The sequence below is a fragment of the Monodon monoceros genome, unplaced genomic scaffold (genome assembly GCF_005190385.1).
Source record: "Monodon monoceros isolate NGI ecotype Baffin Bay Population unplaced genomic scaffold, NGI_Narwhal_1 Super_Scaffold_3, whole genome shotgun sequence".
NCBI lineage: Eukaryota > Metazoa > Chordata > Mammalia > Artiodactyla > Monodontidae > Monodon > Monodon monoceros.
The window spans coordinates 60,089,290-60,112,270 of record NW_021703780.1 but is presented as its reverse complement, the minus strand read 5'-3'; the positions used below and the strand labels follow the sequence as shown (position 1 = coordinate 60,112,270).

Below are 22,981 nucleotides of genomic sequence, written 5' to 3'. Positions count from 1 at the left end.
CGCCAGCCTCTGCCGCCGCAGGCTCGCCTCGCACTCCGCGCCCCTCCCTGCCCCCGGCCTGAGTGAGCCAGAGCCCCCGAAACAGCGGCTCCTTTAACCCCGTCCTGTCTGAGCTGAAAAACAGATGCCCCCCGGGGACGTACACGCAGAGGCGGGGCCAAATCTAAAGCTGAGCCCCTGGGAGCTGTGAGAACAAAGAAGAGAAAGGGAAAGCTCTCCCAGCAGCCTCAGAAGCAGCGGATTAAAGCTCCACAATCAACTTGATGTACCCTGCATCTGTGCAATACATGAATAGACAACGAATCATCCCAAATTGAGGAGGTGGACTTTGATTTTTTTCCCCTTTTCCTCTTTTTCTGAGTGTGTATGTGTATGCTTCTGTATGAGATTTTGTCTGTATAGCTTTGCTTCCACCATTTGTCCTAAGGTTCTTTCCGTCCGTTTTTTTAAAAATTTTTTTTCTTAATTATTTTTTAATTTAATAACTTTATTATATTTTACATTATTTTATTTTACTTTATCTTCTTCCTTTCTTTCGTTTTTCCTTCCTTCCCTCCTTCCTTCCTTCCTTCCTTCCTCCCACCGTCCCTCCCTTTCTTTCTTTCCTTCTTTCTTTCTTCCTTCCTTCCTTCCTCTCTTTCTTTCTTTCTTTCTTCCTACTTCTACTAATTCTTTCTCTCTACTTTTTCTCCCTTTTATCCTGAGCCATGTGGATGAAAGGCTCTTGGTGCTGCAGCCAGGAGTCAGTGCTGTCCCTCTGAGGTGGGAGAGCCAATTTCAGGACACTGGTCAACAAGAGACCTCCCAGCTCCACATAATATCAAACAGCAAAAATCTCCCAGAGATTTCCATCTCAACGCCAGCACCCAGCTTCATTCAATGACCAGCAAGCTACAGTGCCGGACACCCTATGTCAAACAACTAGCAAAACAGGAACACAACCCCACCCATTAGCACAGACGCTGCCTAAAATCATAATAAGTCCACAGACACCCCAAAACACACCACCAGACGTGGACCTGCCCACCAGAGAGACAAGATCCAGCCTCATCCACCAGAACACAGGCACTACTCCCCTCCACCAGGAAGCCTACACAACCCACTGAACCAACCTTAGCCACTGGGGACAGACACCAAAAACAACGCGAACTACGAACCTGCAGCCTGCAAAAAGGAGACCCCAAACACAGTAAGATAAGCAAAATTAGAAGACAGAAAAACACACCGCAGATGAAGGAGCAAGATAAAAACCCACCAGACCTAACAAATGAAGAGGAAATAGGCAGTCTACCTGAAAAAGAATTCAGAATAATGATAGTAAAGATGATCCAAAATCTTGGAAATACAATAGACAAAATACAAGAAACATTTAACAAGGACGTAGAAGAACTAAAGATGAAACAAACAATGATGAACAACACAATAAATGAAATGAAAAATACTCTAGATGGGATCAATAGCAGAATAACTGAGGCAGAAGAACGGATAAGTGACCTGGAAGATAAAATAGTGGAAATAACTACTGCAGAGCAGAATAAAGAAAAAAGAATGAAAAGAACTGAGGACAGTCTCAGTGACCTCTGGGACAACATTAAACGCACCAACATTCGAATTATAGGGGTTCCAGAAGAAGAAGAGAAAAAGAAAAGGACTGAGAAAATATTTGAAGAGATTATAGTTGAAAACTTCCCTAATGTGGGAAAGGAAATAGGTAATCAAGTCCAGGAAGCACAGAGAGTCCCATACAGGATAAATCCAAGGAGAAATACGCGAAGACACATATTAATCAAACTATTAAAAATTAAATACAAAGAAAGCATATTAAAAGCAGCAAGGGAAAAACAACAAATAACACACAAGGGAATCCCCATAAGGTTAACAGCTGATCTCTCAGCAGAAACTCTGCAAGCCAGAAGGGAGAGGCAGGACATACTGAAAGTGATGAGGGAGAAAAACCTGCAGCCAAGATTACTCTACCCAGCAAGGATCTCATTCAGATTTGATGGAGAAATTAAAACCTTTACAGACAAGCAAAAGCTGAGAGAGTTCAGCACCACCAAACCAGCTTTACAACAAATGCTAAAGGAACTTCTCTAGGCAAGAAACACAAGAGAAGGAAAAGACCTATAATAACGAACCCAAAACAATTAAGAAAATGGGAATAGGAACATACATATCGATAATTACCTTAAATGTAAATGGACTAAATGCTCCCACCAAAAGACACAGATTGGCTGAATGGATACAAAAACAAGACCCATATATATGCTGTCTACAAGAGACCCACTTGAGACCTAGAGACACATACAGACTGAAAGTAAGGGGATGGAAAAAGATATTCCATGCAAACGGAAACCAAAAGAAAGCTGGAGTAGCAATTCTCATATCAGACAAAATAGACTTTAAAATAAGGCTATTAGACGAGACAAAGAAGGACACTACATAATGATCAAGGGATCGATCCAAGAAGAAGATATAACAATTGTAAATATTTATGCACCCAACATAGGAGCACCTCAATACATAAGGCAAAAACTAGCAGCCATAAAAGGGGAAATCAACAGTAACACATTCATAGTAGGGGACTTTAACATCCCACTTTCACCAATGGACAGATCATCCAAAATGAAAATAAATAAGGAAACACAAGCTTTAAATGATACATTAAACAAGATGGACTTAATTGATATTTATAGGACACTCGACCCGAAAACAACAGAATACACATTTTTCTCAAGTGCTCATGGAATATTCTCCAGGATAGATCATATCTTGGGTCACAAATCAAGCCTTGGTAAATATAAGAAAATTGAAATTGTATTAAGTATCTTTTCCGATCACAACACCATGAGACTAGATGTCAATTACAGGAAAAGATCTGTAAAAAATACAGACACATGGAGGCTAAACAATACACTACTTAATAACGAAGTGATCACTGTAGAAATCAAAGAGGAAATAAAAAAATACCTAGAAACAAATGACAATGGAGACACGACGACCCAAAACTTATGGGATGCAGCAAAAGCAGTTATAAGAGGGAAGTTTATAGCAATACAAGCCCACCTTAAGAAACAGGAAACATCTCAAATAAACAACCTAACCTTGCACCTCAAGCAATTAGAGAAAGAAGAACAAACCCCCCCCAAAGTTAGCAGAAGGAAAGGAATCATAAAAATCAGATCAGAAAAAAATGAAAAAGAAATGAAGGAAACAATAGCAAAGATCAATAAAACTAAAAGCTGGTTCTTTGAGAAGATAAACAAAATAGATAAACCATTAGCCAGACTCATCAAGAAAAAAAGGGAGAAGACTCAAATCAACAGAATTAGAAATGAAAAAGGAGAAATTACAACTGACACCACAGAAAAACCAAGGATCCTAAGAGACTACTACAAGCAACTCTATGCCAATAAAATGGACAACCTGGAAGAAATGGACAAATTCTTAGAAATGCACAACCTGCCAAGACTGAATCAAGAAGAAATAGAAAATATGAACAGACCAATCACAAGCACTGAAATTGAAACTGTGATTTAAAATCTTCCAACAAACAAAAGCCCAGGACCAGATGGCTTCACAGGCAAATTCTATCAAACATTTAGAGAAGAGCTAACACCTATCCTTCTCAAACTCTTCCAAAATATAGCAGAGGGAGGAACACTCCCAAATTCATTCCACGAGGCCACCATCACCTTGATACCAAAACCAGACAAGGATGTCACAAAGAAAGAAAACTACAGGCCAATATCACTGATGAACATAGATGCAAAAATCCTCAACAAAATACTAGCAAACAGAATCCAAAAGCACATTAAAAGGATCATATACCAAGATCAAGTGGGGTTTATTCCAGGAATGCAAGGATTCTTCAATATATGCAAATCAATCAATGTGATAAACCATATTAACAAGTTGAAGGATTAAAACCATATGATCATCTCAATAGATGCAGAGAAAGCTTTTGACAAAATTCAACACCCATTTATGATAAAAACCCTGCAGAAAGTAGGCATAGAGGGAACTTTCCTCAACATAATAAAGGCCATATATGACAAACCCACAGCCAACATCATCCTCAATGGTGAAAAACTGAAAGCATTTCCACTAAGATCAGGAACAAGACAAGGTTGCCCACTCTCACCACTCTTCTTCAACATAATTTTGGAAGTTTTAGCCACAGCAATCAGAGAAGAGAAGGAAATAAAAGGAATCCAAATCGGAAAAGAAGAAGTAAAGCTGTCACTGTTTGCAGATGACATGATACTACACATAGAGAATCCTAAAGATGCTACCAGAAAACTACTAGAGCTAATCAATGAATTTGGTAAAGTAGCAGGATACAAAATTAATGCACAGAAATCTCTGGCATTCCTATATACTACTGATGAAAAATCTGAAAGTGAAATCAGAAAAACACTCCCATTTACCATTGCAACAAAAAGAATAAAATATCTAGGAATAAACCTACCTAAGGAGACAAAACACCTGTATGCAGAAAATTATAAGACACTGATGAAAGAAATTAAAGATGATAGAAATAGATGGAGAGATATATCATGTTCATGGATTGGAAGAATCAACATTGTGAAAATGACTCTACTACCCAAAGCAATCTATAGATTCAATGCAATCACTATCAAACTACCACTGGCATTTTTCACAGAACTAGAACAAAAAATTTCACAATTTGTATAGAAACACCAAAGACCCCGAATAGCCAAAGCAATCTTGAGAACGAAAAACGGAGCTGGAGGAATCAGGCTCCCTGACTTCAGACTATACTACAAAGCTACAGTAATCAAGACAGTATGGTACTGGCACAAAAACAGAAAGATCTGTTTCTATCCTGTCTGTTTCTATCCTGTAGATAGAAAGATAGAAAGCCCAGAGATAAACCCACGCACATATGGACACCTTATCTTTGATAAAGGAGGCAGGAATGTACAGTGGAGAAAGGACAGCCTCTTCAATAAGTGGTGCTGGGAAAACTGGACAGGTACATGTAAAAGTATGAGATTAGATCACTCCCTAACACCATACACAAAAATAAGCTCAAAATGGATTAAAGACCTAAATGTAAGGCCAGAAACTATCAAACTCTTAGAGGAAAACATAGGCAGAACACTCTATGACATAAATCACAGCAAGATCCTTTCTGACCCACCTCCTAGAAAAATGGAAATAAAAACAAAAATAAACAAATGGGACCTAATGAAACTTAAAAGCTTTTGCACAGCAAAGGAAACCATAAACAAGACCAAAAGACAACCTCAGAATGGGAGAAAATATTTGCAAATGAAGCAACTGACAAAGGATTAATCTCCAAAATTTACAAGCAGCTCATGCAGCTCAATAACAAAAAAACAAACAACCCAATCCGAAAATGGGCAGAAGACCTAAATAGACATTTCTCCAAAGGAGATATACAGACTGCCAACAAATACATGAAAGAATGCTCAGCATCATTAATCATTAGAGAAATGCAAATCAAAACTACAATGAGATATCATCTCACACCAGTCAGAATGGCCATCATCAAAAAATCTAGAAACAATAAATGCTGGAGAGGGTGTGGAGAAAAGGGAACACTCTTGCACTGCTGGTGGGAATGTGAATTGGTTCAGCCACTATGGAGAACAGTATGGGGGTTCCTTAAAAAACTACAAATAGAACTACCATATGACCCAGCAATCCCACTACTGGGCATATACCTTGAGAAAACCATAATTCAAAAGGAGTCATGTACCAAAATGTTCATTGCAGCTCTATTTACAATAGCCCGGAGATGGAAACAACCTAAGTGCCCATCATCGGATGAATGGATAAAGAAGATGTGGCACATATATACAATGGAATATTACTCAGCCATAAAAAGAAACGAAATTGAGCTATTTGTAATGAGGTGGATGGACCTAGAGTCTGTCACACAGAGTGAAGTAAGTCAGAAAGAGAAAAACAAATACTGTATGCTAACACATATATATGGAATTTAAGAAAAAAAAATGTCATGAAGAACCTAGGGGTAAGACAGGAATAAAGGCGCAGACCTACTGGAGAACGGACTTGAGGATATGGGGAGGGGGAAGGGTGAGCTGTGACAAAGCGAGAGAGAGGCATGGACATATATACACTACCAAACGTAACGTAGATAGCTAGTGGGAAGCAGCCGCATAGCACAGGGAGATCAGCTCGGTGCTTTGTGACTGCCTGGAGGGGTGGGGTAGGGAGGGTGGGAGGGAGGGAGACGCAAGAGGGAAGAGATATGGGAACATATGTATATGTATAACTGATTCACTTTGTTATAAAGCAGAAACCAACACACCATTGTAAAGCGATTATACCCCAATAAAGATGTTAAAAAAAAAACCACATAAAAAAAAACAATGCATCAATAAATATTCTTTTACTGTATTTTTAAGTTAAATGTAATTGCACTTGTAGGATGAATTTCTAGAAAAGCAACTGCTAAATCACCCTCCAAGGAGATTATACCAATTTACCCTCCCACGAAGAGTCTCCAAAATGATGGGTTTTCCACATTCTCTGAACACAGTATATTATCAAATTTTTAGAGCTTTTCCAATCTGGTAGGTGAAAAATGGAATCTTATTTAAATATATATTTCCTTCATTATGCATGAGATTAAACACATTTTCATACAATGTAAGCCATTAATTTTCTTTTTCTGTAAGCTGCCTATTTATGTCCTTTGTTCATTTTTTTTCCATTGTGTTTTGGTACTTTTCATATTAACTTGTATGCTCTCTTGGTATATTAAGGAAATTGGCCCTTTGTCATGTGTGTTGCAAATATATTTTCCCATTGTGGTGCTGGGGTACCATGAAGAGACCGGGCAAGACAAGCGTAGTACAACTCAGTGAACTGAGAATATAGCTGCATCTAGAAAGGCTGCAACTCTCCAGCCCTCCAGAAGTGACTGAGCTGTTACCTTCTCATTCACAACCGCTCAGCAAAGGGATCTAACTGAAGTGCAAGAAAAAGACTCACTGAAGAGTTACCATGGAAACTAGCCCTCCCACAGCATTTAGCATTCAAAAGCTTCTGCAGGCATTCATGTACAACAAATTAGCAAAGAAAGATTTCCAGACTCACAACCCTAATTTTGAATGCAGTTTAAAGGTGTTTGGAGGCATAAAGAATACCTGTGGTTTCTATAGGGAGATTGCCAGGAAAATAATTGTCTTGGGTTCTAGCTTCTGTGCAAGATAATTTGTTGAGATATTCGAGGATACTTTGTTTTTGCAGCAGTTTTCCCTCCTTCCCCCACCTTCTGCTGATGGTTGCCAGTCCACAGTACTTGCTGATCTCAGGAGTGGTTTGTAATAGCGGTCCTGAAGCTTAAAGACTACCTCTTGTCTTGCCTTTAATGAAAGCCCAAGCTCACTGAAGAGCTTAAGCTGCAAATCTAGGTGGGAAAGGGTGTGCAGGGGAAAAAATCCATACTCTTTGTAGGGCAGAAAGGTCAGTAGAAGCAGGAAGAGAGGTTCTACAAAGAGTAAAGACCTGTGACCACTGTTGAAAGCATCCCAGTTGGTGACAGACCCTGGTCAATGATGGCTGCATATCTTAGAAGGGTGGGGCCCTAGGCACTAGGATTTCCAGCTATAACAAAAACCCCCAGTCCCAGTGGAGGAAAAGAACAGAGGCCTGGCCACTTTCAAAGGACACTGGGCACCTCAGCCCTAACCACTGTGGCCTGAGGATTGTTGGTGCCTCCCTGTATGACTCCTGGTCATTCGTCAGTGACCTAACGGTGGATCAAAGTAGTCAGAGGAGTCTTAATAATAACTGAGGATGACTTTTCCATCATTTTGGCTGTCTGGGAACTCAGAATTATAAATAATTTCAATAAGCTAATATGATATAATTATATGTCAAAGTTTTAGAGTAAGATTCACATACACTGTACTTTTTTGGACTAGTATTTTAGGAAGCCTCAGGCAGTTCAGCTCCTGTACAAAAATTCCACCACAAAAAAGTACATTTGTGGGACTTCCCTGGTGGTCCAGTGGCAAAGAATCTGCCTTCCCATGCAGGGGACGCGGGTTCGATCCCTGGTCTCGGAACTAAGATTCCACATGCCGCAGGGGAACTAAGCCCGCACACTGCAGCGAAGAGCCCCCGCAGCGCAACAAAAGATCCCGCATGCCGCAACGAAGACCAGACGCAGCCAAGAATAATAAATAAATAAATAAATAAATTTTTAAAGTACATTTGTGATGTAGGTTTAATTTTTTTTGTCCACTTAGTAAATACTTATAAATGCATTCATTTTGCTTTATTTTCTTTTATTCCCGCAATCAATTATGGTTTTTTATGGGAGTGAATAGGCTTTCTAAAAATGTACTTTGATTATGACATTTTATCAGTAGGAAATAAGTACCAAGGATTTTAAGGTCTGACTTGTCACACATTAGAGCCAGTGAGGTTCAAAATCAGGGATGGCTTGGATGGTTCTCTACTGCCCTCCAGTGGGAAAGCTAGACAAGGTCAAAACATTTTTGCAACGGAAGAAACTGGCTTCTCTTCCTAATATTGGCGTGTAAGAACCTAGGGGTAAGACAGGAATAAAGACACAGACCTAGTAGAGAATGGACTTGAGGATATGGGGAGGGGGAAGGGTAAGCTGTAACAAAGCTAGAGAGAGGCATGGACATATATACACTACCAAATGTAAGGTAGATAGCTAGTGGGAAGCAGCCACATAGCACAGGGAGATCAGCTCGGTGCTTTGTGACTGCCTGGAGGGGTGGGGTAGGGAGGGTGGGAGGGAGGGAGACGCAAGAGGGAAGAGATATGGGAACATATGTATATGTATAACTGATTCACTTTGTTATAAAGCAGAAACCAACACACCATTGTAAAGCGATTATACTCCAATAAAGATGTAAAAAAAAAAAAAGAAGTAAAAAGAACTAAAGGATACTTTTTTCCCAGTGTGTTCAGAAATAAGTTAACGTTGAATAAGGAGTCACTCAGTAAAGCCTTCTAAGACTGTATTTAAACCTGAGGATTTGCTGACAAGACATAAACTAGCATACAACTTTTGACATAAACATCTTAAGCATTCGGAGTCTCTATGTTTACTTATATAATATTGCTTCACTTATGCATGTTTATTTAATTATGATCTTGTAGTCTATTATATATCATAACACCCTATTTCTTTAAGGAAGCATTGTTTTAGAGAATCATTAAAGAATTATAAGGAAATAATGCAGCTTCTCAATTTCTTCATGAAGTTGGTTGATATCATGACAGGCTTGCTCTACAAAGTTTATTTAGCACTTCCACATTACTTGCATGAGGCTTAAAATTTTATTCTTTTTAAAATTCATCTTTAAAATATCCAAATTAATGCATTAAGCACTAGCAGACCGTAGTAGCTGCAAACCAAGGCGTTGCATGATTGTGTGCTTTTAAACAAATTTTCAAAACATATTAATTCCTCTTAAACAATTAAAACAGAAAACATTCATGTCTCCCCCCGATGATGGTAAGTCTGGGGTTTGGTTCAAAGACATACCTGGTCACCTTCACTTCCTTCAGTAAATGGCTTGGTCATGGAGCCAGAAAACATGTATTTAAACATGTGGACAAATCTGTTAAAAGGTCTTATCATTTCATGAATCTTTTTCCAGGCTGTTGAAAACAAGAAAGCAGGCAAGAACAAAAGATAAATTTCAAGCTGGTTTGAAAACTTGACAAAGTGATAGAGCCTACATTATATAAAACAGGAGAAAATCTATCCTGGGAAATTACAACATTTTGGTAATGTTATTATAACATTTTGGCAATGTTTCCTGAGCAAGGTGATGATTAAAAATAATACCTAAAGTATATTGAATATTTCCTACCTACCAGGTACTGTGGTAAGGTTATTTCATAAGAACCATATGAAATAGGTACTGTTGTGATTCCATTTTACAGATTTAAAAAACTGAAGATGTAAGAAGTTAATTGACAGGTAACTGACAGAGGGAAGGGTCCCTCCAGAGTAAGATTTAACAAGAACCAGTCTGGTTTATTCGGAAGTAGAAGCCTTCTAGAACTCTTATTTACTTTTTAAATCGATTGTATTTTTATTTAATACGTATGTGGATTTTTTTTTCAGGATGTTAAAGTTTTCATATTGCCTAGGACTTTAAACAGAGGTCTCAAAAACTGAGAAAAATATAGTAGGTGTCAAGGCTTCTTACATTTTGAATAAAGGTACCAATCTTCCTATGGAGGAAATTCTAAGAGACTGATGAAGGAATTCTGCCAGGATAAGCCTCCTGACAGTTACACAAGAAAAGACAAAGAATTAAATGGAGATTGAAGAAGCTGATGATGAGACTATCTTTGTAAAGTTGTGAAAGTGCTGTGACATTTCCCCTCCTCATGGAGAAGGGAGGGTGCATTAGTTATCTATTGCTGCATAACAAATTATCCCACAACAACAAACATTTATTATCTCACACAGTTTCTGCAGTGGCAGGAATTTGGGAGCAGTTCAGCTGAACAGTGCTGCCTCAGAGTTTCTCACCAAGTTGCAGTCAAGATGTCATCTGATTAACTAAGCTGAGGTCACATGCATAGACTCTTGCTATAAGAAGGCTAGAAAAACTCAGTAACTGTCTTTATCACTTTCTGTAAGCAGTACTCACCACCGAGACACATAGTGGGGAATTCCCCAAACACAGAAAGAGAACTCAAATGATGGACAGCAGAAAATAAAGCCACAAAAATATCAAATGTAAAGTCATCCCTTTGGCTGCCCAACACCAATATAACCACTGCTTTCAATGCTTATACTTCAAAAAAAAGTTGTCACTTAAAATACTGCAACTATCCTTTACACAGTCAAAGATGCACTCACTCTGTCACCCTCCAAGAGTCAACCCAATGCTTCATCAATTACCACATCCATCCTCCATTTCTAAGTCTACAACCTCTAGTTGCTATCTTTTCCTCTGCAACTTACTAAATAATGAGTTTACCAACAATAGGACACCCCACATATAATAGTGAAGTAAAGGGTAAAGAAAGAAAATAAAAGTTAAAACACTTAAAAGTATACATGATACATCAAGAAAGGAAAGGAAACATGACTGTTCTCATTTCTTCCCCTGATCATGAGAATTTCACTTCCCTTTATGACTTCCTTTTTCCACCAGCTATTCTGTTGTCCCTTTACCTTCAACCAATACCTTCATTTCTAAGGGATCTGAGTGTTTGACGTACCTATCTGTTTAAAGCTATATCAGCAAACCTATTTCTGCTTCATGATCAGGGTTAATTACTTCCACCAAAACCATAACCTTGCTTTTCTTCTCCTTCCTATTCAGTGTCACAAGACATGCAAAATGGTGAGGTGGCAGTCCCAGCTGCAAATCAGTAGAACCGTCGTTCAGCCTTGTTGGAGGAATTCCTTTCTTTGGTAACAAACCTCTAAACCAGCAAAGTCCAGAATCTCAGAGAATGGCAGTTTAAAAAATTGTAATTGGGGGACATTAGGTATAATATCCCTTTGTTCCTAAATCCACTAATTTTACCTTTGGAAATGTAGTGGTTTTAAAACATATCCACAAATTCTTTGACATTTCTCCCATTTTAAAAAAAGGAGTCTCCTTAGATATAAGCAGCCTTAGTGACTAAGTTCTATGAATTGAATGTGGCTGAAGTGACACTGCAGGACTTCTACTGTTAGTTTAGAAAAGGCATTACAGTTCCCACCTGGATTTCTCTCTCCTGGCATGCTTGCCCTTGGAACCCAGCTACTATGTTGTGAGGAGCCAAACAGCACTGTGGAAAGGCCATGAGTAAGTGTTCTGCCCACAGATTCAGCATCAGTCACCAGACATGTAAAGGAGTGGGCCTTTAGATGATTCCAGCTGCCAACTTTTTAGCTGCCCCAACTGGCATCAGGTGGAAAGTGGAAGAGAGATAAGCTGTCCCCACTGAGCCCTGCATAATTACAGATTTGTAGGCAAAGTAAATGTTGAAGTTGCTTTAAACGACTAAGTTTTGGGGTGGTTATACAGCAGTAGATAACAGGAACAGGAAGAAAGAGTGCCAAATATTGCACACTAGTTCAAAGCATATACTGCATCCTATAAAACAGCATCAAAAAGGGTTATTTTCCAGAAAGCACCATAACTAAGACTTCAATAAGACCAGGTGCTTCTTGGTGATAGACTATACAATTAGACCAATGAATTCTATGGGCAACAGCCCATTGCATTGCTTCTTTCATTACAGAGTGAATTTCTTGATCAGAAGCAATATGGTGTCAGACACAATGACAGTGCATAAAGCATTCAGGAAGTTCCCAGATGGTGGTGCTGACAGAGCACAGCAATCAAGGAAAGCAAATTTAAACTTAGTGTATTTCGGAGAGGACAAATAACTACCACTTCCTCGATGACTGGGAGGGCCAATGGAATCCGCTTGCCTCCAAGTGGTTGGCTGGTCGTCCTGGAGCATGAGGCATATCACCAACTCAGGACTGCTCACTGCTGCTAGCAACCTGAACGCTCAGCAGTGGCTTGATGATCCCATGCACAGCTCCAACCTTGTTATCATCACCATTTCATTCATGAGTCCACTGAGCAATCACTGAGCCTGGAAAAGGAGGCTGAGTTTAATCCACAAAGCTGTTCATTTCATCCATATGATTCTTAAGATTCATTCTGCAAAGTCCATCACCATATCCCTTCCCAAGGCTTCCTTGTCACCAGTTCTCCAATCGTGCTCTTTCCATGTCCTCGACCAACTGGCCAAATAATTAGCCTGGGACCATCAAGACTTATAATTAGTGTCAGGAAAATTTCCTCAGGTCAGACCTTCATCCAGAAAGGTCTAACTGTCCCAGTATAAGAGATGATTTAAACCAGATACTAGAGTGAGCCCCAACTCCTTCAGGATTTGGAATTTAGTCGTCTCTGTCAACATTTTTTTTTTTTTTTTTGCCGTGGGTCATGCGGGATCTTATTTCCCGCCCCCGACAGGGAATCAAAACCATGCCCCCTGCAGTGGAAGCTCAAAGTCTTAACCACTGGATCACCAGGTAAGTCCGGCTGTAAACAATTTTAACTAGTATTTTTTGCCTTCTTATAACATCAATTTTTTTTTGGCCGCAGAGTCCTAATCAGGACCGCCGGGGAATTCCCCATCTCTTATTTAAACGAACACTGTGCGCCTCCATAAGATGGGGCCACCTCCTTTGCAAACCTTTCTATTTCTCCTCCTTCCAGGCCAGTTTATAATCCTCCGCCTTTTTTAGGTACTTCATGGCAAATATGCCGGTTCCTTTGGCTGCCCACGAATGTTTGAGGGAGTGGAGGTGGAGTCCATGGCGCCCATCTCCAACATTAATTCTTTCAGCGCTTTTCTTATGCCTACTTGGGCCTCTGAGGAGAACAGCGCAAGCCAGGGTCCAGGCCCACACAGAGCTGGATACAGATTGCTCCCTTGGGTCACAAAGTGGCTCTCTCTCCGCCAGCACTATATGCACGCAACGATTTTTAAGTGCTACCGCCGCACCACAGGGTCACCGGCCGCAGCGACAAAGAGTCCCTGACAAAAGCTCCACCATGCCTCGGCCAAAGGGGAAGAGGCAGGACATCCGCCCGGTCCAAGGCACTTCCGGAAATGACGTAGGACTGTCAACATGCAAGATGGCGGCCCATCACCGGCAGAACACGGCAGGGCGGAGGAAAGTACAGGTAGGGGACCCCGGCTCCTCGACCTCCCGGGCGTGGCAGGCATCCCCGGGCCCACCTCCAGCGAGCAGATATCTCGGGCCGCGGTCGGCCGGGGTAGCGGCTTGGGGCGAGCGGGACGGGGCGCGGCCGGCGGCTAGGGGTGGGGCTGCGGCTCTAACGGCTTGAGGAAGGGGCGGGGGGCGGCTGACTGGACCCGCCGGGGCCCCGTCCCGGGACCCTTGGGCGCGCGGTTGGGAGCCTGGGGTTGCCGGTCGTCCACTGTTTCGTAGGCTTGGGCTTGCGTGGTCGGGCTGGGCTCGTTCCCCGCCCGTCTGCCTCCCTTCCCTTGCCTGTCTCCCAAGCGCTGTGCCCAGCGGCGTCTGAGCGGAGGCCTGCGGGAGCTTCCCCGCGGGGCGGGCAGCGGAGTGAGTGGGCCCGTGCGGGGGCGTGGCGGGGCTGCGGCTGGGCTGCGGAGCCCTGCAGGGTTTTTGAGCAGGGGTCTGCATGTGGGAGCCCCCTGCCTACTTTTATGCGGGAGCTTCCCCCCACCCCCAAGGTGGAAATGACGTGGGAGTATGCTGGTGTTAGTGGGGGAATTATAATTTTCATTGTTTTGGAATTTAATTTCGTCTTCACCATTTGTTCTTCAGAGTGCATCCTTGAATCTTTCTTTCTGTTTCTCTAATGTATTATTCAAGGGTAAAGAGTTACCTAACCCGCCCGTGTGTGCTTTATGCCTTCGTGAATCCAGTTTTGTTTTGGGTACGTTTAAGCGTTATTGCTTTCTAGTATTTTCAACGATCTGAGGAGTAAAAGCCCTATTACAGGTGGTTACCTGCAGGTATGTTGTATGTAGTGGTGACAGTACGGTGCACTTATTAAACATTTACTGAGCACTTAGTTTAGGCCCCAAAATGTGCAAAGAATTGAGAGAGTACAGGAATAAGTAACACCCAAGCTTTCTTTATAAAACACAGCATTATATATAGTTCTACAGGTTGAAATCAGCCAGTGTTTAATAGGTAGTCCGGACAAGGGGTTCCTTCACTGAGGAAATGGCTGTAGGTCATAAAGTCTTCTGGCCAGTTCACTTCTTTGTTTTATTGATCTCATTGATCAGTACAGTGTCCTAGGCACTCACTTAGATGTTTGTTGAATTGAGTGACATTAATAAGAATCTAAAATAGCATACCTTGTTGGTGATTTTTAAGTGCATCAGTGATGGGATTTAAGTAACCCCAGCATCCAAGTCAGGTGAGAATGTCTGTTCCTGACTAAAATGTAACTCAAAATTGTAACTTGATTATATTCTAGACACTAGAGTGCTACCACCTTCCTTAGGGTAGTAAGGAGAGTTAATCAAGTGTCTTAGTTTCTTGCATTTAGACTTAAAAGTCAATATAAAAGTACTGGATGGGGGAAATGTAAAGTAGCTGCAGCATGTGTGGAAAAACTGAGTGTTTTAATAAGCTGAGTATGAGCCATTGTATGCAGAATGAGGAAGATGATCATTTCACTCTTCACTGATCAGAGTACAAAACTAGAGTTTGGGGATCAGCACTTAGCACCTTGTTCTTAATAGGTATAGCAATCAGATTGGTGAAGTGACTTGAAGCTGTTTCCTAGGAAGAGCATTCAGAAGAACCATGTAAGATCAGTCTGCTGAAGAGAAGATTCAATGAGTCTTGTTAGCTGCTTTCAGAATTTGTCTTTAAGGTGTAGAACCAGTATGAGAAGCCGCAGAGATTGATTTTATCTCAACACAAGGGAGAACTTTTGTTTATGGAAGTGTTTTTTAAACTAGTGCATGTTCATTGCAAAAAAAAACCCCCCACAAACAAAAGTGTAAATGATAACTGTCTTCCACTCTTCAAAGAAAACTGCTTTGAAGACTGTGAGATATAATCCTAGCTAAGGGTTTTTCACTGAGAGCCCTATTGACATCTTGGGCTGGATAATTCTTAATTGTGGGAGGACTGTTGTTTTCCATCATCCTGCCTTCCCACTAGACACTGGCACCTTCCCAGTTGTGACAACGAAAATTGACTCTAGACATTTTCAGATGTCCCCTGGAGGGCAGAGTTGTTGCTGGTTGAACACTAATGTTCTATACTTCTTCGTGTGTGTACCCGACTTAGGTGATTTTTTTACTCTAAGTGGAGTCATGATATTCACTGTTTCGTGTCTTCCTGTTTGTCATTTTTAAATACACATTTCCTTTGACCCAGCAATTCCTTGTCTAAAAAATTGTTTTACAAAAGTACATATGCAGGGCTTCCCTGGTGGCGCAGTGGTTGAGAGTCTGCCTGCCGATGCAGGGGAGATGGGTTCGTGCCTAGGTCCGGGAAGATCCCACATGCCACGGAGCGGCTGGGCCCATAAGCCATGGCCGCTGAGCCTGCGCGTCCGGAGCCTGTGCTCTGCAACGGGAGAGGCCACAACAGTAAGAGGCCCACATACCACAAAAAAAATAAAAAAGTATGTATGCATATATCTTTCTCTCGTTATGCAAGGGTGTTTATTATAGGAATGCTGTCATTGTGAAAAGCAAAAATCTAAATGTTTATCGGTAGTAAATTGGCAGATAAGTTAGGTACATTCATATAGTAGATTAGTTTGCAATTAAAAGATAAGCTAGATGTATATTATTAAAAAGGAAAGGTGTCCAGAAGTCAAAATAGGAAATCAGCATAGCATGGTCCCATTTCCACAAAGGAAATAAGGTATTTTCAAAGTCTGGAAGGATATCAACAGTGATTATCTCTGGAGTATTACATTATGTGATTATTGGTAAGGTGGGAAACAGAATATCTTTTACTTTAAAATAATGAACCTTTATATTTTTTAACTTTTTACAACATTCTTTGCTCTTATAAATTAAAAAAAAAATCTTTCCATTTTGGAAAAAATATATATGGCTACAGTAATTTATTTTGCCTCTTGGCTGTCTGTTTCTTGTACTAAGAGGCAGTAGCCCTGAGCTCCGTTATCAAATAGTAGGCCAGAAAGAACCGTTGAGACTTATAATATTGATAAATAACCAGTGGAGAAGGGTCCAAGCATACTACTTATTAATTATAGACACAATGAAGAATGAGCACATGTCCTACCATCTTAAACTTCTAAGGAGACTGGAGGTGAGTATGCGGAGGAGGGGTGTATTTGTGATCGTCTGAAACATGATCAGACAAATGTGTGAATTTAAATATATGATGCAGCTCCCTCCTGGTAATCAGGATATCACAGCAAGGCTTTTCAGTCCCTGGCAATCCCTTTAATGTTTTGATTTTCCAACAACCTGGGTTTGTTGGTTGGCAGTCTGTCTCCATCTTTCCTTCAGCTGTGGCCTCTTTTCCTTACTTGCTTCAGAACTCTTGGAATGAGGTTGGACAAAAGTTACTAGTGTTCGTGGTTTAGGAGCAATAACCATGCCCTAGTACTCAGTGTTGGTCCAAGAACGTAAATACTTGGTCTTTCATAACAAGATGATTCTTTTGGTTGGAAATGACCCCAAATCCAACATAACCGGGTTCACACAATAAACATATGTATTGGCTCATATAAATGATAACTCAAGAGATGGTGCTAGCTTCACGCAAATCTTGAACCAGCAGATTCACTGTGACTCTCTACCCTGAGGAGTGATGTAAAGTCACCTTTACCATTGGGCTGCCTCCAAGTTGTCCTCTCCTATTCCCAAACTCCTAGATCTAGGTCTTCCCTCTTGGTGGCATGGTGGCTGCACCTGTTCTAGACCTCAAATCCTTTCCCCATACTATCCATGGTAACAGTCTCTTAAATAGTCCCTACACAATTTCTTCTGGCATTTGCTTGCTTTGAGGAAGATATTGGGGAGCAGTGGGGAATATAGAGGCAACCAACAAATGTCTATTCTACCAGTACTAATCCCCTTTCCCTGCCAAATATTTAGTTATTCTAGACCTAGTCAGAGCTCAGCGTGGTCTTTACTCCTCATTCTGAGCCCCAATTCTGGGTTGTTTAATCTTCAAGACTTTCTTAAGGTAGCAGTAGGATGATGCCAAATCCTGGTTTCTCAAGGAAAGACCCTTATAAATTAGCCATATGTCCAAGGTAAGTTACTTTTTATATAGGATGGGTAATAAAAAATTCAGTGCCAATATGATATCCAGTGGAACAGGGGTCAGTAAACTTTTTCTCTAAAGGGCCAGGTGTTAATATTTTAGGCTTTGCAGGCCATTCTCCTGTTTGGTAACCACTCAACTCTGCCATTATAACATGGAACCAGCAATAGGACAATATCCAAATGAATAGGTGTGGCTGTGTTCCATTAAAACTTTGTTTACAAAACAAACCTTGGCCTGGATTTGGTCCTTGGGTGGTTTTTTACTAACCTCTGTAGAAGTGTTTTACTAACCCCTGACTAAGAGAACTCAGGCTAGAAATTGTCCTATTTTTATTTGCAAGACTGCTTTTTAGAATACTTTTTAAAATCAGCACTCTCGAAACATAGAGACAAGCAGAAAGTCATGGTCCACGAGGTTGAACAGGAAAAACACATGTAAGAATTATTCATATTTGGCCAATTTTTCTTGGCCAAATTTAGCCTGATGTAGCCTGAGAGCTAGAAGTAGCCTTACACAAAAGAGCTGTGTGGTTCTCTTTATAAGGTGTTACAGAACAGGCAAAAGTAATCTATGGTGAAAAGGGTCAGCTCTAGATTGTCTGGGGGTGGGGTGTAGAGGTTGGGAAGAGGATGAGGGAACTTCTAGGGTGGTGATGTATATATCTTGGTAGAATTTTGTATTACACAGGTGTATTAATTTGTCAGACGTATCTATGTATACTTAAGATGTGTACATTTCACTAAATGCAAATCTTACCTTTGAAAAAGGAGCCATAAATAAATAATGAACTCTGGTCAATGATATACATGCTGAAGTACTTAGGAGGAAATACTATTAATGATGCACAACTTAATTTGAAAGCCATTGAAAAATGATATGGATCAAATGGATGGGTATGTTCAAATGGATAGAAAATGTTCATTGTAGAATATATCCGTATGGATATATGGATGTTTGCTGTGTAATTCTTCCAACGTTTATATGTTCTCTAAATTTTTCATAATACGATGTTGGGGGAAAAATAACCTTTAAATGTCAAAAAATGATTAATGATAAGCAGCAGAGGAGGGAAAGTGAAATTTTTTTGTGGTGGTCAGAGAAAGCCTTGCTCAGAAGCTGACTTTTGAGTAAGAATCTAAGAGAAATGAGATTGTTACTTGGGGGAAGAGCATTCCAGTGAGAATATCAAATGCAAAGGTCCTGAGGTGGGAATGTACCTGGCCTATTTGTGGAATAATAAAGTTGCCATTGTGGTTGCCATGGAGTGAGTGAGGGGAAGGGAGTAGGAGCTGAAATCAGAGAGGTAACTGCAGGCCAAATCATGTAGAGCACTACAGGCCATAGTAGGGCTTTGGCTTTTACTCCCGAGTGAGGTAGGAAGCATTTGGTGGATTTTGAGCAGAAGAAATGTGTTTTCTCAGGATCACCTGACTGCAGGTGAGCAAGGGCAGAGCAGAGAGACCAGTAGCTATTTAAGAAATCCAGGTGCTATATGATAGTGGCTGCACCCAAGGTGGTGAAAATGGGTTGAATTCTGGATGACAAAACTGGCTGACAGGATGTGAGATGAGAGAAGTTGAAGTAAGGCTGGCACTAAGGTTTTGGGCCTGAGCAACTGGAAGAATGGAGTTGCCATTAACGTCATCAATGAGGAAGACAGGAAAAGCTCATTTGGAGAGGACTGTCAGGAGCTCGGTTCGAGACATGCCGTGATTAAGATGTCTATTAGACATCCAAGCGGAAATGAGTTAATGCACACCTCCGGGAAACCTGGGGGAATAGCCCAGAGTGTCCTCTTTGTGAGCCTGAAATGCTTTTAAGTCTCCTTTCTTTTCTTAAAAATATTGTGATTCTGTACTCATTCTGTAATATATCCATATTTGTTTTCATACAAAAAATTGTTACTGTGGTAGGCAGAATGCCCGCCCCCCACCACTGCCAAATGTCCATGCCCTAATCCCTGGAATTTATGCATATGTTATGGTTACCTGATAAAAAGGATTTTGCAGCTGTAATTAATGTTACAGACCTTGAAATAGGAGGATTATCCTGGATTATCCCAGTGGGCCCAATCTAATCATGTGAGCCCTTAAAAAGTAGAGAACTTTCTCCGCTGGAGGACCAAGTCAGAAAAATGTGAGACATGAGGGCGGCCCTTCTGTTGCAGGAGAAGGCACATAGAAAGCATGAAGATTGCAGGCAGCCTCCAGGAGCAAGGATGAATCCCTGGCTAAAAGCCAGCAAGGAAACAGGGCCCTCGGGCCTACTACTTCAGGGAGCTGAATTCAGCCACCAACCTGAATGAGCTTGGGAGCAGGCTTTCCTAGCGTAACCTAACTGGATATTGCTGCTGGGGGAAATACCCTGTCATTTTTCTCCCTGTCAGAGTCCCTTTAACTGTCTCTTCCAAATGCATACTTCGTACTGAAGGTCTGGCTTCTGGCTTCCCATCCCTTGCAGAGTCCTTATAGTACCTTGTCTTCCTCCCCCCCCCCCTCCTTTTTTTTTAAGCAAATCAAGGCAGAAATGAGTCCTCATCTTCTCTGCCTTTGCCTGTACTCTTGACTTTGCCTAAATGAAGTTTTTCCAGGACTTTGTTCACTCATTTATTGCTTCTGTGTCCAGCACCTTCTACTCTTCTTTTTCTTTTACTTCCATCTCTTCTGCCTGCAAAGCTTGCCTATATCTTGAGAAAAAAACTTCACTTACTGTCTTTCCCCCACTAGAATGAAAGCTCCCGGAGGGCTTCTGTGCTCACTACTGTATCCTCAGCATTTAGAATAGAGCCTGGCAACTGGTGGATGCTTAATCAGTATTTGTTGAAAGACTTGAATCCTATTTTTCTTCTGTCTACAGCCAATTTTTTTTTCTTTAACAAGTTTTTAATGTGATATGTCTTGGAATATATCATTGTATGTAGTTTATTCTTTAATGACTACATAGAATGGATGGACCATAATTGGCCTAGCCATTTTCCTATTGAAGTTATTGTTCCTATTTTGTCCATCATGCTAAAATTTACCAAAAAAGTTAATAGCAGAGTTATGAAATAGTAAAGGAAGTCTTACAAAAGTAAGCAAAAAGACAGAGATAGATAGTATAGAATGCATAAAAGATGAAGGATCAGTTTGAAAGTTCCAACATCTGACTGATGAGAGTTTAAGAAGGAGCAAAGAAAACAGAGATGGTTATTAATGAATTGATGTAAGATTTCCCAGAGCTGAAAGTTTCTAGATTGAAAGGGCTTTCAAAGTACACAGCAAAATTAATGATAAAATGACCAAAAATTATCATGATAAAGAACCCCCCCAAAAAAATACCCCACCAAGTAAAAAGAGAAGATCCTAAAATCTTGGGCTGTAGAGGTGGTGGTGCGGGAGAGAATGAAAATGGGATCACCTTAAAGTTGAGTGAAACAGAATTGGCATTGAACTCAGTGGCAGCACTGGATGCTAGAGGAAATTAGAGTAGTGCTTTCAAAAGCTGAGTTTTTTTCTACATGGACTTCTTTATCCTGCCAAATCAAGTGTCAAGGTAATGACCTTTTCAGACATGCAAGGGCTAAGTCACCTCCCATGTACCTTCTTCTATGTTAGTTTCTTAAGGTCCTGGGGATGTACTTCTGCCGTACTGGGAAGTGAGCAAGGAAAAGAGACATTGGAATTCAGGAAACAATGGCTCTAACCCAGAAAAGCAGTAAAGGGAAGCACCGAAGGTGACAACTGTGCCAGCAGACCGAGAGGGCAGCCAGCCCAGATTAGAGTGAGAATGTGGGAGATTCTGAGGGGGAAGCCTTGTGGGAAAGTGGGGGTTGGAGGTGGGTTCTTGCTGGACTATCTAATATGCTGCAGTAATTCAAGAAAATCGAAGTTAAAGTAGAGGGAGCCATTGAAGGAAAGAAGGAACTCTCGGGAAAATGAAGAGCTCTCTGAGGAAGGAAATGTATTCATAATATAGTACTTGGCTAGTCAGTAGATAGCAATTACAGTCCAACAGTGTAGCACTGATTATTTAATCAACCAAAAACAGTGATAGATCTATCGATATCAGAAGAGTAGAGGGAAGAATTACTGAGGCAAGTTTCAGAGCTACATCCTAACCTACCATAGCTTGAGTAAATAGGCGATGTCTAAAATGGATAAGGATAAGCACAATATTTCGAGAAATGCAGTAGCTATCTAATAGAAACAACCAAGAGTTGAAATTAATTACCTCTAAGGATTAAGACTGGGTATGGGGAGTCTTAACCAGACAGTAGGGAGATGGTTTTTCATTATTGTCTTTCAGTACTATTTGATTTTCTGAATACAGGCAAGAATTAGTTGGATAAGAATTAAATTATAAATTCAAAAAACTAAGTAATATATGCCTATTATAAAACATTCATACTGTATTAAAAAGGCATGAGTGAGTGACAGTCACCATAATTCCATCACTCAGGAATAACTGCTGGTAGTTTTATACATGTATATCCTTCTAAACTTGTGTGTTTATTTTTAAATATACGTATATTTAATATTATGCAACATTTTTACAGTAATGATTATTATACACTACTGTGTTAGACCATGCATACTTCACTTAAATATACCCTGGGTTTCTTCCCATATTAATCAGTCTAGAGTTACACCAACATTTTTAATGATTAAATAGTATTCTCTTTTATAGATGTGTGTGCCAAAATTTACCCAACTAGGTTGGATACTTTTAGTTTTTTGCTGTTTTTTTTTGGGGGGGGGGGGTTGGTTTTTTGTTTTTTTTTTTTGTGGTACGCGGGCCTCTCACTGTTGTGGCCTCTTCCGTTGCGGAGCACAGGCTCCGGACATGCAGGCTCAGCAGCCATAGCTCACAGGCCCAACCGCTCTGCGGCATGTGGGATCTTCCCGGACTGGGGCACGAACCTGTGTCCCCTGCATCGGCAGGCGGACTCTCAACCACTGCGCCACCAGGGAAGCCCTATTTGCTGTTTTTAATCTCACATCTGTAATAGATGCCCTTAAAGAGGTTGGTCCAAACTTGTTTTGCTGAGAATTCCTTGCCACCTGGAATGAGGACTGACAATCATGTTATTCTCTGATCCTTTCCCACTGGGCCAATCAGATCATCTCCCAGAAATTTGAAAATCAAGATTCATATATGCTACCTCATCTTCGTTAAATAGGA

General features: G+C 40.7%; 1 protein-coding gene across 4 annotated transcripts in view; it reads left to right on the top strand.

Moving 5' to 3' along the window:
* The first annotated feature begins 13,678 nt into the window (after positions 1-13,678).
* The window catches only part of WDR48 (WD repeat domain 48), a 44,978-nt gene continuing 35,675 nt past the window's right edge, over positions 13,679-22,981 (top strand). Inside the window, exon 1 of one of the 4 annotated variants that reach the window (XM_029242104.1) lies at positions 13,679-13,733. In XM_029242104.1, the coding sequence (XP_029097937.1) occupies positions 13,679-13,733 (55 nt within the window). Of the gene's footprint in view, positions 13,734-16,154; positions 16,191-22,981 lie in introns of those variants that run through there. The other 3 variants (XM_029242105.1, XM_029242102.1, XM_029242106.1) reach the window with 3 other exon arrangements.